General features: G+C 36.3%; 1 protein-coding gene across 5 annotated transcripts in view; it reads right to left on the bottom strand.

The window, feature by feature from the left end:
* USP6NL (USP6 N-terminal like) overlaps window positions 1-16,010 on the bottom strand; it is a 203,910-nt gene that overhangs the window by 13,803 nt on the left and 174,097 nt on the right. For all 5 annotated transcript variants that reach the window (XM_072653340.1, XM_072653342.1, XM_072653338.1 and 2 more), the window contains 4 exons: window positions 14,643-14,737; window positions 13,665-13,730; window positions 13,482-13,581; window positions 11,324-11,476 (listed from right to left, as the gene is read on the bottom strand). In XM_072653340.1, the coding sequence (XP_072509441.1) occupies window positions 11,324-11,476; window positions 13,482-13,581; window positions 13,665-13,730; window positions 14,643-14,737 (414 nt within the window). The remainder of the gene's footprint in view (window positions 1-11,323; window positions 11,477-13,481; window positions 13,582-13,664; window positions 13,731-14,642; window positions 14,738-16,010) is intronic.

Below are 16,010 nucleotides of genomic sequence, written 5' to 3'. Positions count from 1 at the left end.
TGATCAGTTATGCTGAATTTTTCCTCTTCTTTTTCTTATTTTTGTCTTTAAAAAATACTATTTGTTATGAGATACCTCTCTGGAAGTTAGGGGTTGGGCTACTGAGGAAACCTATGGTAATACAAAAAAACAAAATACAAAAATAACTTCTAAAAAATAAAAACTGCTATGTAAATGTTAGCTATTGTTATATTTATTTGTAGAGTTGATTTTTTTGCAATTATCTAAACTGAATTTTATCTTATTAGTCAGCCTGGTGTCGGAGACTGTGAGGATCTTTTTGAATTCTTACTCTTTCCTTATATTAGGTAACACACCCAGCTCTGTGACATTTACCAATACCTGACACCAAATAAAGCACAGATGACCAGTGCATTTTACTAGAAACTTACTTCTACGTTGATATCAAAACACTAATGTGAGAATACTCGAATGAATGGCCCAGCTATTCAACCTGTTCCTAATTCATCTACCTAGTACAGCAGAAAAGAATTTTACCACATAGCTTGCTATAATTAAGATAAAGTACATCTAAAGCATTCATCTAATCTTCCAGTTTAGTAACCTTTTCACAAAAGGAAATGAGATTAATCTGGCACAACCTAGTGTTAATGAAATCAGGGTAGATGTTTGTGATCTTCTGGATGTTCACTAACCATGTCTTTAATGTATTAGGATTATATGAAAAGCAATCTTTCTGGCCCACACATAGAGAGGGTGTGTGTGGTGTGTGTGTGTGTGTGTGTGTGTGTGTGTGTGTGTGTGTGTGTGTGTGTGTGTGTGTGTGTGTGTGTGTGCGCGCGCGTGCACAATTGTGCACATGTCTCCCCAATTGTGCTACCTCTCCCATTCACTATGAACTTTACATGATCTTTCAAGGATGAAGAACAATGCCTCAGAAATCACAGCTTCAAGTTTTTCAGTATCTACGTATATTTCACCTAGGAGAAAAGACTGCAAATCACCAAGAGAAGTTGTGCGTTCTCTTACAATGTCCCTACTTTTCTTGGGTACAAATTCACTACCAGCCATTTTTGTTCTGTCATTTCAAGAACAAAGATCACTTTCCTTGACAGAGAAAACAGAAACAAAAAAAAGTAAAAGGTCACCAGTTCCACTTTTTCCCAATAGTTATCATTGTTTTATCCTTACTAAGCAGTGTCTAATACTTTTTTTGTATTATCCATTTTTCTCCAATTAACTTTAAAAAAACAAACAAACCCCAAATCAATCTTTTTTGTTATCTTTAACTTCTACTATCAGTCTCAATTCATTCTGAGCTTTGGCATTCCTAATACTTCTTTGACAGGTCTCTGCTACATATTTGTAATTATCTTCTATTAATTGCCTTTGCTTCCATCTTCCACATCTGCGATGCTATGTTTTAAAAATCTAAGCTGGTAATGCATGAGTTCTCTATGTCCATAGTGATTTCTTTAGAGAACTCCCCTTTTCCTTCCTCTTCATAACTAGAAATATCATTGTATATAATAATGTCTTAGGCCTGAAACTAATAACTCAATTCTGGTCCAATGTTCACCTTCAATGCTGCTTCATATTATACCACCCCTAGCCCAAGTTTCCACACTAGAATAAGCTGTTTGGAAAGAGTGGATATGAGAGGCTGTTTTATGCACCTGCCTACTGAATGTTTAATTCACACCAACTCATTGTTATCTGTCCACCTCACTGAAAATCTTATTGGAACAAAAAAGAGGCCATATCCTCTGGATATTTCTAGTTAACAAGAAGGCTAAATTCCAATGGCACATTTCTTTTGCTTAAAAAAAAAGCCCAAAAAGACAAACAAAAATTTAAAAGTAGAAATAATAGAGGCATAGAGAAATATTCGAGGATATAAGAAAAAAGGAGGCTACAGTATTAAGTATCAGTAAACACTAAAATACATATTTGGCCAATATATTGCCTTTAAAATTGAAATCAGCATCTTTCACTACCTGAGTATATGATTTAGCGTATTTATTGACCAGATAGCACTGACAGATCTCAGCAGAGGTTCTTGGTCAGTCCTCCTATTCCCTGACAAACACTCATCATTTGTATATTGTGGGGAATTGGAATCTATGTACAATTATACAAACACCAATGCTCATCAAAATCCTATGAAGCTGAAAAGAAGGAAATCACCTCCTGGAGGAAGGTAGTTCATCTTTAAGAAAGAGATGAGTTATAGTCATTTTAGGAGATAGGATGGGGAAGGATAAGAAGAGAAGGAAACAGGGTGAGTGCAGGAAGAAGAAAAATTAGACAAGACAGAAACAGGAAGTGAAGTAGAGATGAAAATGGTTAACCATTACTGTCCCACTGCTCCCAATGAAATGGGGCTGGAATCTGCCAGATTTTGTGGCTTGAGCAATGATGCTTCCATTTCTCTCAGAAAGTTAATAGAGGGTGAATTTGATTGGTTTCTAAACTACTGGAAAGCATCAATCACTAAAGGAGAAACTTCCTTTTGCCAACCTACCTCCCTCTGTGCATAAGCTACCCACCATCCACAAATTATGAAGACTCATACTGTGTATTTTTTTAAAATGCTGCTGGTTTTCATTACTGAAGGAAGTTTCTTTCCAGAGGGTTCCATAGAAGCCAGATATAAATCCTTTTTAAACACAATCATTCATGCTCAGAATATTAGTACATGTGTATATATTATACATTATTATACATCTATGTCCTTAGTCCTTCAGTAGTTTAAAACAAAATCTTTTTTTAAAGAATGGAAAGATAAATTAACCAGGTAAATATCATTTTTATTTCAATTCAATTTAAGGAGCAACATAGGAACAAAGAACTTCCTGAGCTTAGGCAGGTCCTAAGCAAAGAAAAAATTTTCTCCAGGCACATGAAATGAAATAAGAACAATAATCTGCAAATGTATCTGTGCATTAATAAGCATTACTCCAGCTCACAAAGAAATACAACTAATAAAGAATATTCAGGAATTCTGTGAACCAATCAAAGACAACAAAGAGACAAGTATGAAGTTAAAGAACAACTACTGGGAAAGTGCTGAAGATGGGGAAATAGGTGATGGGGTTCATTTTCACTTGGAACAGAAGAAAAGGAAACCAATACAGAGAAAAAAGGAAGTTAAAAGGGCAGTCACCAATTGCATTTTAAGTATGCAAATAAATATTCTCTAATTTTTCACAAAAGCAAATAAAAGCATAAAATGTCCTGGCCCAACTCCTCTGAGGTCTATCCTACATACTTAAGTTTATATTACGGAACAGTGCATCTTCAAATCTGGCACATGGTCCCTTGCTCTCTCACTTTCTAAACATACGTATGGCAAATAATCATTTAAGGACAACTGAAAGATTCAATCATAAATGCTGTCAAAATCTGATGGCTATTAAAGGGTAAAACATTTGTTTTTTTGTTTTTTATGGTCAAGGGTTCAGTAAGATTAATTTATCTAGGAGGCGGAGCCAAGATGGTGGAGTAGAAAGATGCACATACACATAGCTCCGAACCCACAACCCACAGAACGGCTAGAGGGGACCAACTCACGGTGAATTCTGCACCCAGAGGCCACGGAATATTGGAGCGAGGGAGATTTCTGTTCCGGAGAGACCTGCAAACCTCTCGCGGGGGGTCCTTTGTGCTGCGGACTAGGCACCGGGACTGGGAGCAGAGGGCAGCCCTGCAGCGGCCGTGACACCGTGAGGAAAAGATCCGAGCGGGCTTCAGTGACGGGATCTCCAGCGGCGGCACAAGCCCCTCCACCCACAGGTGACGGGGGTCGGTGAGAGAGTCTCTTTGGCGGGTCGAGAGGGGAGTGGGGTGCCCCCATGGCTCGGGCCTCCCCGAGAGATAGAAGCTGAGAGGCGGCGGCAGACAGGGGCTCCCCAAGCAGGCGGGAGCCTGGATCCATTGTGGAAGGTCTGTACATAAACCCCCTGAGGGAACTGAGCCTGAGAGGTGGCCCTGCCCGGACCTGACCACCTGAACTTAATCTCACACTGAATAGCAGCCCTGCCCCCGCCAAAAGCCCTAAGGCTGGGAAGCAGCATTTGAATCTCAGTCCCCAAACGCTGGCTGGGAGGACCAGGAGGCGAGGTGGGTGTGAGGAGAATATTCAGAGGTCAAGTCACTGGCTGGGGAGAATGCCCAGAAAAGAGAAAAGAAATAAAACTATTGAAGGCTACTTTCTTGGAGAACAGACATTTCCTCCCTTCCTTTCTGATGAGGAAGAACAATGCTTACCATCAGGCAAAGACACAGAAATCAAGGCTTCTGTGTCCCAGCCCACCCAATGGGCTCAGGCCATGGAAGAGCTCAAAAAGAATTTTAAAAATCAAGTTAGAGAGGTGGAGGAAAAACTGGGAAGAGAAATGAGAGGGATGAAAGAGAAGCATGAAAAGCAGATCAGCTCCCTGCTAAAGGAGAACCAAAAAAATGTTGAAGAAATTAACACCTTGAAAACTAGCCTAACTCAATTGGCAAAAGAGGTTCAAAAAGCCAATGAGGAGAAGAATGCTTTCAAAAGCAGAATTAGCCAAATGGAAAAGGAGATTCAAAAGCTCACTGAAGAAAATAGTTCTTTCAAAACTAGAATGGCACAGATGGACGCTAAGGACTTTGTGAGAAAGAGAGATATCACAGAACATAGCGAGAAGATTGGAAAAATGGAAGATAATGTGAAATATCTTATTGGAAAAACAACTGACCTGGAAAATAGATTCAGGAGAGACAATGTAAAAATTCTGGGACTACCTGAAAACCATGATCAAAAGAAGAGCCTAGACATCATCTTCCATGAAATTATCAAGGAAAACTGCCCTGAGATTCTAGAACCAGAGGGCAAAATAAATATTCAAGGAATCCACAGAACACCGCATGAAAGAGATCCAAAAAGAGAAACTCCTAGGAACACTGTGGCCAAATTCCAGAATTCCCAGGTGAAAGAGAAAATATTGCAAGCGGCTAGAAAGAAACAATTCAAGTATTGTGGAAATACAATAAGGATAACACAAGATCTAGCACCCTCTACATTAAGGGATCGAAGGGAATGGAATAGGATATTCCAGAAGTCAAAGGAACTAGGACTAAAACCAAGAATCACCTACCCAGCAAAACTGACTATAATACTTCAGGGGAAAAAATGGTCTTTCAATGAAATAGAGGATTTTCAAATTTTCTTGATGAAAAGACCAGAGCTGAAAAGAAAATTTGACTTTCAAACACAAGAATGAAGAGAACCATGAAAAGGTGAACAGCAAAGAGAAGTCATAAGGGACTTACTCAAGTTGAACTGTTTACATTCCTACATGGAAAGACAATATTTGTAACTCTTGAAACATTTCAGTATCTGGGTACTGGGTGGGAGTACACACACACACATGCACACACGCATACATACATAGAGACAGAGTGCACAGAGTGAATTGAAGAGGATGGGATCATATCTTAAAAAAAAAAATGAAATCAAGCAGTGAGAGAGAAATATTGGGAGGAGAAAGGGAGAAATTGAATGGGGCAAATTATCTCTCATAAAAGAGGCAAGCAAAAGACTTATTAGTGGAGGGATAAAGAGGGGAGGCGAGAGAAAAACATGAGGTCTACTCTCATCACATTCCACTAAAGGAAAGAATAAAATGCACACTCATTTTGATAGGAAAACCTATCTCATAATACAGGAGAGTGGGGGACAAGGGCACAAGCAGGGTGGGGGGGGAGCATAGAGGGGAGGGCATGGGGAGGAGAATGCAATCCAAGGTCGACACTCATGGGGAGGGAAAGGATCATAAGAGAATAGAAGTAATGGGGGACAGGATAGGATGGAGGGAAATATAGTTAGTCCTATACAACACAACTAGTATGGAAATCATTTGCAAAACTACACAGATTTGGCCTATATTGAATTGCTTGTCTTCCAAAGGGAAGGGGTGGAGAGGGAGGGAGCTAAAGAAGTTGGAACTCAAAGTGTTAGGATCAACTGTATTGTTCTTACCACTAGGAAATAAGAAATACAGGTTAAGGGGTAAAGAAAGCTATCTGGCCCTACAGGACAAAAGAGAAGACAGAGACAATGGCAGAGAGGGAGGATAGAAGAGAGAGCAGATTGGTCACAGGGGCAATTAGAATGCTTGGGGTTGGGGGGGGGGGGATAAAAGGGGAGAAAATTTGTAACCCAAAATTTTGTGAAAATAAATGTTAAAAGTTAAATAAAAAAAAAAGATTAATTTATCTAGTTATATTTTGAGTCATTACTACAATCTCAAATTTAAAAACTGTATCCTTTTATTACTATCAGTGAGTCAGAGTTAAAATAAAAGAATTAGTGCCCGATTCTTAAAAGAACCATTTGAATTAGAATGTTGAGAAGAGACACCATTGAGGTCTTTAGTAAAAATCTGACAATGCTGGTTTTCTTCCCCATCATGCAAAAGTGATGAGCATTTTTTATCAAACTTGGGCATCTGAGCCATATGTTAAGAGTAATCTGATTAAAAACAAAAACAAACTTGGGAAATTTCAAAGAAAATAAAATGTTCAATGTTTAGTCTATGAAAACATAAATAAAAGTTAATATTATAATATCCAGATAACCCTCAGAAAAAAGGAAGGAAAGGAAAAAAGGGAAGAAAGAAGGAAATAAAGAGAAGAAGGAAGGAAGGAAGGAGAAAAAAAGAAAGATTTCATATAGAGATTTTTGTCTATTTCTTGGTCTTGCTCAAGTCTTTGTCACCACCCAGTGGAAACTCAGTTCAACTACAAGGTTTACAGAATAATTGCCTCGGTAGGCATTAACAGCTTCTTGCACTGAACAACAGACATATAATTAGGGTAAAGTGCTCTAAGTGCTCTCTTGTGAACAACAGTCTACTTTTTAATTTCAGCACCAGAATGTATGTACTCTGACTGTTCTAATAGTTTTAAGTGAAGAGTGAAAGGAACCATTGTCAGAAAAATTATTCTAGAAAAATGGCATCTTGGTAGGAGCTTTATGCTTCCTTCTTTACAAATGACTTCCTGACTGAATGCTATAGTTTTTGAGTCAAAGTAAGTTTTTAAAATACCATTATAACACTGTGACCTCAAATCAATATTTGAAATATGAAAGTATCTTTTCTTCTTGTACAATGTGCCAGTAGAACATAAAATGTATGCAATACAGTGAGGACTACCAGAAAGGTGATCCATTCTGCTTTTTGATACAAATTCTACAGAATCCAGACAGTAACAATAAGGGCTGTTTTAAATTTTTTTAACGTAGAATTTATAAACTCCCTTTCCTCAGAAGATTAAACTTAAAAGGAGGTACCATAATTGTTTTAGTCCACTTCTCTCTATTACTTAATACTATATGCATTCTATAAATCTTAAGAAAAATTATTATACTGCTCAAAAAAATGAATTTTAATATTTACTATAATCTTCAATCTACAAAAGGATTTTTTAAAAAAGGAGTATGCAACTGTTCCAATTATAATAATTAAAATGAGATATGGTAGCCCCTCAATCTCAACAAAAGAAGGACAGTGGGTATTATAATTTAACAATGAGATCAGAAACAAATGAGTAATCACTTTGAACAACAGAGTAACTTACAATGCTACAATAATTTCTGATAGTAAGCACAAGTCAGTGAGTTCTGTTTAATTTTTTAAAAGCCAAAGTATATGCATATAATATGTGTAATTACACAAGTTTATATGCATACATATTATATCATATATTATAGATACAGACATAGAATAGGATTCTGTACCACCCTGCAGACACCTCTCTGCAGACCCACTGTCTTGAATGATGACTTCCTCATTCTGACCACTATTTATCGGGCCCCAGCCACACTCAATACACCCTGACTCCTCTTACTTTCTGGATCTCTCTACTTCCTTGCCAGTTGAATTCTCCCCTCCCTAGTAAACATCCTTACTCTACCTGTTTTATGTACTGTCTTCCCTTATTCGGATGTGTGCTCCTGTCTTATTTGTTTGAATATGCATCCTCATCAATTACTCCAGAGTCAAATACCAGTAAATGAGTTTTCTCTAGTGTTCGTGCTCTCTCTCTTTGTCCCTGTCCCTGCCTTCCATATTCTCTACTATTCCTCAGGAGGGATACAAGCCTTTAATTTCATAAGTATGAGTGTTGCATATGTGCCATCCTTTAGTAAGGCCTGGCTCTGTTAATATTTGTTATGAGAAGATAGTTCTCAGGAAGGTAAAGGGCCTTAACAGAACTACAAACAAGACGTTACTGCATTTCCTAATAGCTGTTCTCTTTTAAGGGGCTTTAACATATTACACAGTTTTACACATAAAGAAACCAAAAATTTCTAATTTAGAAGTAGTTAGTATTATAGATTATCTAGAAAAATGGTAGTGTTCAAGGCAGAACTTCTATAAAATTCTACAATGAACTACAAATGCAGAGAAACATCAGAAGACTTGTATGAAGTGATGAAAAGGAAAATCAAAAGAACAGATATATACTAACTACAACAACATAAAGACACCACTAAAAGGCAACAGAAAGCAAGTAAAATGCAGTGGATGATGTTAGCAATGAACTATTAAAAATATTAAAACTATTAAAAAGGAGTTTACAATGTGTAACTCCAAAATCCGAAAGGGGCATGGAATACAGCAGAGAGAAGAAAGAGCTGCCTAAGAAAGTGGTGCATTCCTGCTAATTGGAAATCTTCAGGAAGAAACTGCTGTAATAGACAGGCTTTTTTGGATATGATTTGAATTAAATGGATAATGGGATCCATTTTGACTTTAAAATCTTATGATTATGTGAATGAAATGCTTGTTGGATTGAATTTTTTTTAAAAAACTGAAGAAAAATATACTAGGCATAGCCTCACATAATGAGGTTGAAAGATTTTAATTAAAAATGTTAAATGCAAAAATAAATTACTGAAGTAGTAAAGTTTGGTCTAGAATGGACAGCATGAACACAGACTACTTACTGAATTACTTAGTGTGAAGGGCAATTAAGATATTTAAAATAATACATCTGACATTAAAATAGAGAATTTTAAATCACTTCCCCCGGATTTATTGCAGAGATGGCAATGCTGAATATAAAGTCTAATTTTTAAATTTTTTTAATGTCTCATTTTTAAAAACCTCAATTTACTAAATAAAGTAAAGCTGCCAAGTTATGGCAAGCTAAGAAAACAGTTACTTGTGATAACAATCCCCATGATCCATTACTAATCATTCTACTGAATATTACAGTTATGGTTCTTTTTTAAGCTTTGTACTTCAAAAACTCAAGTCTCGGTATCCTCTTCCATAGTCATTTTTTAGGCCTCCAACTCTTACAGCTAAATTTCATTAAGCACTTTCCTTCAGCAACAAATTGTTCCTGAAAAGCCCACCTGTTCTGTGAAAGCTTCATTTGTATTCCCCATCACTCATTTTTCCTCAGATGTCCCCAGTCGGTCCATATTCTTTCATTAAATGAAATAGTGTTCCTATTACTGTTCTGACACTAATGATGCTGAGCACACTGGCAGAATAAAGCCACATTAATTTCAACAACTGTTGAAGGAAAGGAAGGGTAACAAAAAACCAATCCTTTTGAAATAATGAAAACAAACACAAAATGGAATTATACAGCTCTTCCCTACATTAATGAGTGACAGAAATTATGTATAAATCAATTTAAAGTAAGATATTAAACAACCCTATTATAAAATGTATAATGGGGCAACATATGAAAGATAAATTTTAAATGGAACATGAATGGCCTATGCTGTTTTAGAAAACATATTTTCTCTTTAAAAAGAGGATGAGAAGAGAAGCAAAATGTCACACAGTGGATGGACAGGCAGGTGGCCAAAACAAGCACTGGCAATATGGCCGGTCATTTAACCTCTCAATACCACAAGCAAATCCCTAAGACTAGATGCAGCTGCTGACTTTCACTGGTACAAGGAAGATGGGACAGGGGTAAGGATGGAGGAAGAGAAGAGAGAACAAGGTGAAGAGAAGGAGAAAGAGAGATTGCAAAAATGTGCTGTATATAGTAAGAAAAAATTCTTAGTAGCAGGGCTTCACAATGGGCAAAAAGAATATCCTCACTAACCAATGACAATGACTTTAACAAAGTACGTTTCCATTTGCAATACTTAAGTTCTTCCTGCTCCTGTGCTAGCAAACTGATTACAATGAATAAGTATTAGAATGGCATTAATTAACCATAAAAAATAAAGAGTCTTGAATCTGTCCATAGGAAAAGAGGACATTACCTAGGTGTTAGCTATATTTCCACCATTGCTTTTTATATAGCCCTTATTAATTCTGCTCTCTCTATGCCGAGCAATCATCTTTCAATTGATCTACTTCAACCCTTAAAAAGTCTGCTCCATAATATCACATTAAGGAGACACTAGAATTGACCACAACCCTAGCTACAGCTAATCTGAGTTCTTTTTTCTCCCCTCTCCTCAAAAAGTTACAGTTAGAGAACTGACTTTTATTCAGAGAAGAGAACAATGACAATATGGTTCAGTGGAAAGAATGCTGGGTTTAGACAGCCCAGGTTCAAATCCCAGCTTTCTTGCTTACTATCTTCATGCTCCTGAACAAATAACAACTTCTTTGGACCTTGGTTTCCTCATCTGTAGCAGGGGGCTAGACCAGATGACCTTTAAAATCATTCTCTGCTATAATCCACGATCTTATGAGAAGGTAAGGACACAAACGTTTATTAAGCACCTATTATGTGCCAGGCAATAAATATAGTAATCACTATACAAATATTATCACATTTGATTCTCACAACAATCCTAGGAATTTAGTGCTATTATTACCCCATTTAACAGCTGAGGAAACTGAGGCAGACAGAAGAAGCTAAATAATTTTTCCAGGGTCACACAGCTAGTAAGTGTCCGAGGCAGGAATTGAAATTAGGTTCTCCTAACTCCTGATCTCATGCTCAAACCACTAGGCAACCTAGCTGCCTCTAAGAATACACACCCTGAATCACGTATTTTCAGTTTAGATAATCTATTATGTCTTTCTGTGTTTCTTAAATCCTCCAAAATACGTGTGGATGTTGCCCACACCGCAGAATACAGAGATGCACTTACTGAATCAAGATTCACTGGCTTTATTGGATTTGTGGAGGTAAATTTATATTTATTTACTTGGAATCAAAGCTTTCATAGGCTATTGGAGTATAAATAGGAACCACACCATCTAATAAGAGTTCATTTATACCAATACTAATGAAAGTATAATGATTATACTTCTAAAACTGGTCAGTGTTAACCTTACTATGTATTTTAATCTTTATTATATTAGGAAGCAGGATTTTTGGTAAAATTTCTTACCGGGTTCTGGGAGATCTAACTTGGCCCGTTTCAGTTCTAACATAGAATTCTGAAGTTGCTCTATTACAAAGTCATCATCAAAAAAAAAGTCCTTGGCTAGTGTTTCTTGAAGAAATTCCACAAGCTCTTCCATAGACAGTTTCATTAGATGCTCTAATAAGGGACAGGAGAAAAGACAAACACATTGTCAACGGTCACCACTGGTTTCACCACCAACAGTCACTTGGTTTCAGCTACAACGATTGTTAATTATATGGTACAAACTATAAATACTATATCTAAGGAAGGACAGAGGAATAGGGACCTGATTTCAGATTTGAAAAATGTGTAAGATTCCTAATTTTTAACAGAAACTCTAACTTTCTATTCTAGTCTCATATTATCATTTTTCAGTGAAAAAGGCACTCCTCTGACACCAGGCCATTCCAGAACCAATCCAGATGGCCGTGCAATGCGGAAGAGATGCTGTCATAGGAGCTGCTCTTCCTTCCTGTCTTCTCCCTTCACCTGTTACCTGACTACTCATATGGCTTGAGTAAGCTGAATTAATAATTCCACTTTCTGTTACAAAATGATGTAGGACCACCAGGCCTTAATATATGTCTAGCCACTGTCTCTAAGAGTCTCCAGGCCTTACCACCTGCCCACTTTTATGGCCTACAATCTCCTGCCACTGTCATCTCCTCTGTGTTACGCCATACACTTGAACCACTGAATCCTTAGGACTTCTAAGACTTTCTACATACCCTTTAGCTGAACTTTTTTTTATGTCACAGATTTTATAAGTTTATATCTGCCCTAACTAGAGTATAAACTCCTTGAGGAGGAATTTCTGGAATTTTCTATCTGTATTACTCTCCAGCACTTAGCATAGTGTTCAACATAGAGTAAAGTACTTAATAAATGCTTTTTCATTCATTCCTAATTTTAGGAAGTATTTTGAAGCCTTCTGCTAAAGATTTTCAAATCTTCTTGCTCAAAAGAACACCTAAAATGAAAGTTAGTCAGTAATCTATAACTAAGGGAGTGGTGATAAATATTGAACAACAGGCTCTCCAGAGGGAAAATACATGCACAACACACTTTTAAGTTTATTTTACATTTTTAACATTTTCTCCATCACTTTCTTAAATCTAGACTTAACACTTATCAGCAAAATAATGAAGCCCATATCTGCAATATTTGCCAATTCCCAAAATGTAATACTCAATTAAAATTTAACAATCAGCTTGGTAAGAATTAAGTACAGCACACCCCTGCCTTTGACCCTTTTCTTGGAGAAAGGAGCAGAAAAACAACTCTTTTGGCTTTTTCATGTTTGAGCTCTAGATTCCCTGGTCCTGTCCTCTTCTAAGGCTCACACTAATGAACCTGAGACTAGGGGAAAAAACAGACAGAATACAAAGACACTAAAAAAATGTTACTATTAGAGTACATTGTATTTCCCAGCATACTGAAGATGTGGCCTACGTTTATGGGAGGACTGTGATGATTTGAGGATTCTTAATTTTGCCTTCTACTGAATAAATGTTACATTATGATTATTTTCATTTTTACCTTGTCATTTAGTAATTACTGTATGTCTGAAAGTTAATACTGTCACTGTGACTGATTTGTAGAAATGACCACCACACTGGAGTAGGCTAAGAAGCTACAGTGATAAGCAGGAGTTTATTCCCAGACACCACACACACATCCCAGGGTTACCCCTAGAACCCTGAAAGGGAGTGTAGTCACTGTTCTCAGGAGCAATCCAAAATGCTGAAGTAGATTATAGGCGGAATGAACAAGTTAAGCACAGCTCGAGAAGAGAGAGAATCTAGAGAGAAACTTGGCATTAGTGTCATGCTTAGGCTCCACACAACTTTGATACACATACTTTATACCCACCATTAAGTGGAGATAAGCAATGGGAGATTTGAGGAAAAGATCAAAGGCCACTAAAACGCCATGACTCTATCATCAGATTTATAGTCTCTATAGAAAGGTTTCATGAAATAAACCCAAAGGAAAAAAACTGTCAAATGGTATATAACTTCGTTCATTTGCTTTTGGTAGTTAAAAAAACCATTAAAAAAAAAATGTACAGGAATAAAGAGTATAGGGTTTTTAAAGATAATAATTTCTGTAGGGTATTTGCAGTAAAAACATTTCTTACTTCTGTGAAGCTTCAGGATTGTGTAAGACATGGCAGTAAGAACTCGTTCTCCTTCAAATATGTAAATATCCCATATCCTGAGGTTGAGCGTAAAGGGGGTCTGCAATAAAGTTTTTTAAAAAGTCAATAATTTGGTTCTACTTTATAATTTCATGTTTAAGTTCAGTAAATAAAAATACTTACTCGATCAAGGAAACACTGAAAGAACCACTTCATTGTATAAAAGCTTGTGTAGATTTCTTGAGAATCCTGAAAAAAAAAAACCAAACCACCAACCCTCGTATACACAAACATAACTTAAGATGATAATGGCAACTGACATTTATACAAGTTTTATAAAGCACTTTATATTGATGATTTCATTTGAACTCATTTGTACTATGTAGGAATCAGACTAAAAAAACAAAGTGTTAGAAACTAGAACACTTATAGATATGTTAGATACCTTAGAGTGAAGAAAAGGAATAAGAAACCTAGGCCATGCGAAACCTTCTGACATCTCACTAGAGCTTTTCTTCATGATGTTTTATTTCTATTTTTCCCTATTCTGGTCTTTCCCTCATCTTCAGTAGAAAGTCAGGCAGAATTCCAAATTCTGCCTCTGTCACTTACTACATGTGTAACTTTAAGGAAGATGCTTCGTTTCCCATCTCTAAAATGAGAAATGGACTACAGGGCTTCTGAAGTCCTTCTACTGCTAAATTCTTTTTTTATTAAAATGCTGTAATATTTTACACTGTCTTTACTGATCCCATGATATATATTGTATATTTAGGTACTATGAGATCCAATGGATGATACAATATATGTTTGGACCATTCACTGCCCCCCTTTCCCCCCCCAAATGCTTCCAAATCCACTGAGATCACTTCGTGGGGGCGGGGGGTGGGGGAAGAGAGGTCACATATACTTAAGAAATGTAACATTTTTATTTATCAGAATAAACAAGAAATATCTTCCTTTCAATTACAAAGTACAACAAATCTCACATATTATTGCTCAGATTAACCTGGCATATCGAAACTACAATTCTGAAATTCAATATACTGAAATAAATTGTGATTTTTAAATTGCTTACTTTATGAATAAAAAAAGTGAAAACAGTAGAATCAAAAGCTGGTCTTTACTTCTTTAGCTAAATTTTCAACCACTTTTACCTACCAAGTGTTGCTTAAGTTTAGATAGAAATTTCTTCAGTATTTTTTCATGGTGTTCTTGAAATCTCAGAAGTTTAGGAAAACCTTGGACAAAAAATCCTAGGACGCAGCATAAAAGAAAGTTATTTTATTACAAGGAAGGAAAAAAATCAGTTTTGAAATACAGTATATAGTATATAAAAGAGCTAACATGAAAACAACCGGTACTGTATAGATTTTCTCCCCATCTAGAAAAGAACGTATGCAAATGATGGTAATGAAATTTTAACAGTACTGCTACTGCTCACTATCTATTTATTAAACTGTGTGTGTGTGTGTGTGTGTGTGTGTGTGTCTGTCTGTCTGTCTGTCTGTCTGTCTGTCTGTAAAATCACCCTTGTATTACCTTTTCAAGCAGGGTTAGGAAATATTTTCTTTGTCAGAAGATAAAAGAGAAATGTCTTCTTACATATTATAAAATTAAAATGATATTTGTCAGAGTGGAAAAAGAAAGAGATGAAGGAAGGAAGGAAGGAAAGAATTTAGAGTCAAGTTACCTACAGATGAAGTAGACATTGAGTTTTGTTTGTGAAAAAGTCAGCCTGTATATAAGAATTTCACCTAGGTTTTCCCTCAAAGGTGATTCAATCCTAACTTGATGCCATTTTAATGTAAATATGTCATAAAAGGAAAACTGAATAAGTTCGTATAAAAAAATTTAATGTTAAAGTTAGATTTACAAAATCATGTTTCTACTTATCAAATAGACCATGCACATATTTTAAAGACCTGTAATCCCACCATAAAAATCAGAATGAGATTCTATAAATAAAATTTTGTCCAATATAAAAATAGTTAAGTCATTGTATTTTAAGAAAGTCAATTACACTATATAATTTAGGTGGCTTCTGACTGGGTAGGAATTATGAACTATTCGGAGATGTTTTTATACATTTAACTGCTTAGTCAATTTTTGAAAAATTCTAAACTTAGGGTTTTAAAAATTCATTATTTTCTAAGATATTAGTCCCAGTTGATGCAGTTTAGCAAAGGACTAGAAAGCATGTCAAATTCATTTGCTAATCAACACTACAACTTAATTATCCCAAAGTTAGCTGAAGGACATGAGGGAAGTCAGAAGGCAGAGATGTGGAGAAAGAAAATTCTAGCCATGGTCAGTGAAAATGCTCAGAAGCAGGACACAGCTTGTCACATGTTAGGAACAGGAAAGAGATGATACCATTTCACTGGGTCAAAGAGGACATGGAAGAGGAGTAAGAACAAGACTGGAAATGCAAGAAGAGGCCAAATTATGAAGGTCTGCAAAAGTCAAAGAGAAGATTTTATATTTCATCCTAGAGACACTAAAGGAGAGGTGGTGGTGATATGGTCA

This window comes from Notamacropus eugenii, chromosome 3, assembly GCF_028372415.1.
Source record: "Notamacropus eugenii isolate mMacEug1 chromosome 3, mMacEug1.pri_v2, whole genome shotgun sequence".
NCBI classification, from domain to species: domain Eukaryota; kingdom Metazoa; phylum Chordata; class Mammalia; order Diprotodontia; family Macropodidae; genus Notamacropus; species Notamacropus eugenii.
The sequence above is the reverse complement of the archived record's forward strand: the minus strand, read 5'-3'. Positions and strand labels throughout refer to the sequence as shown.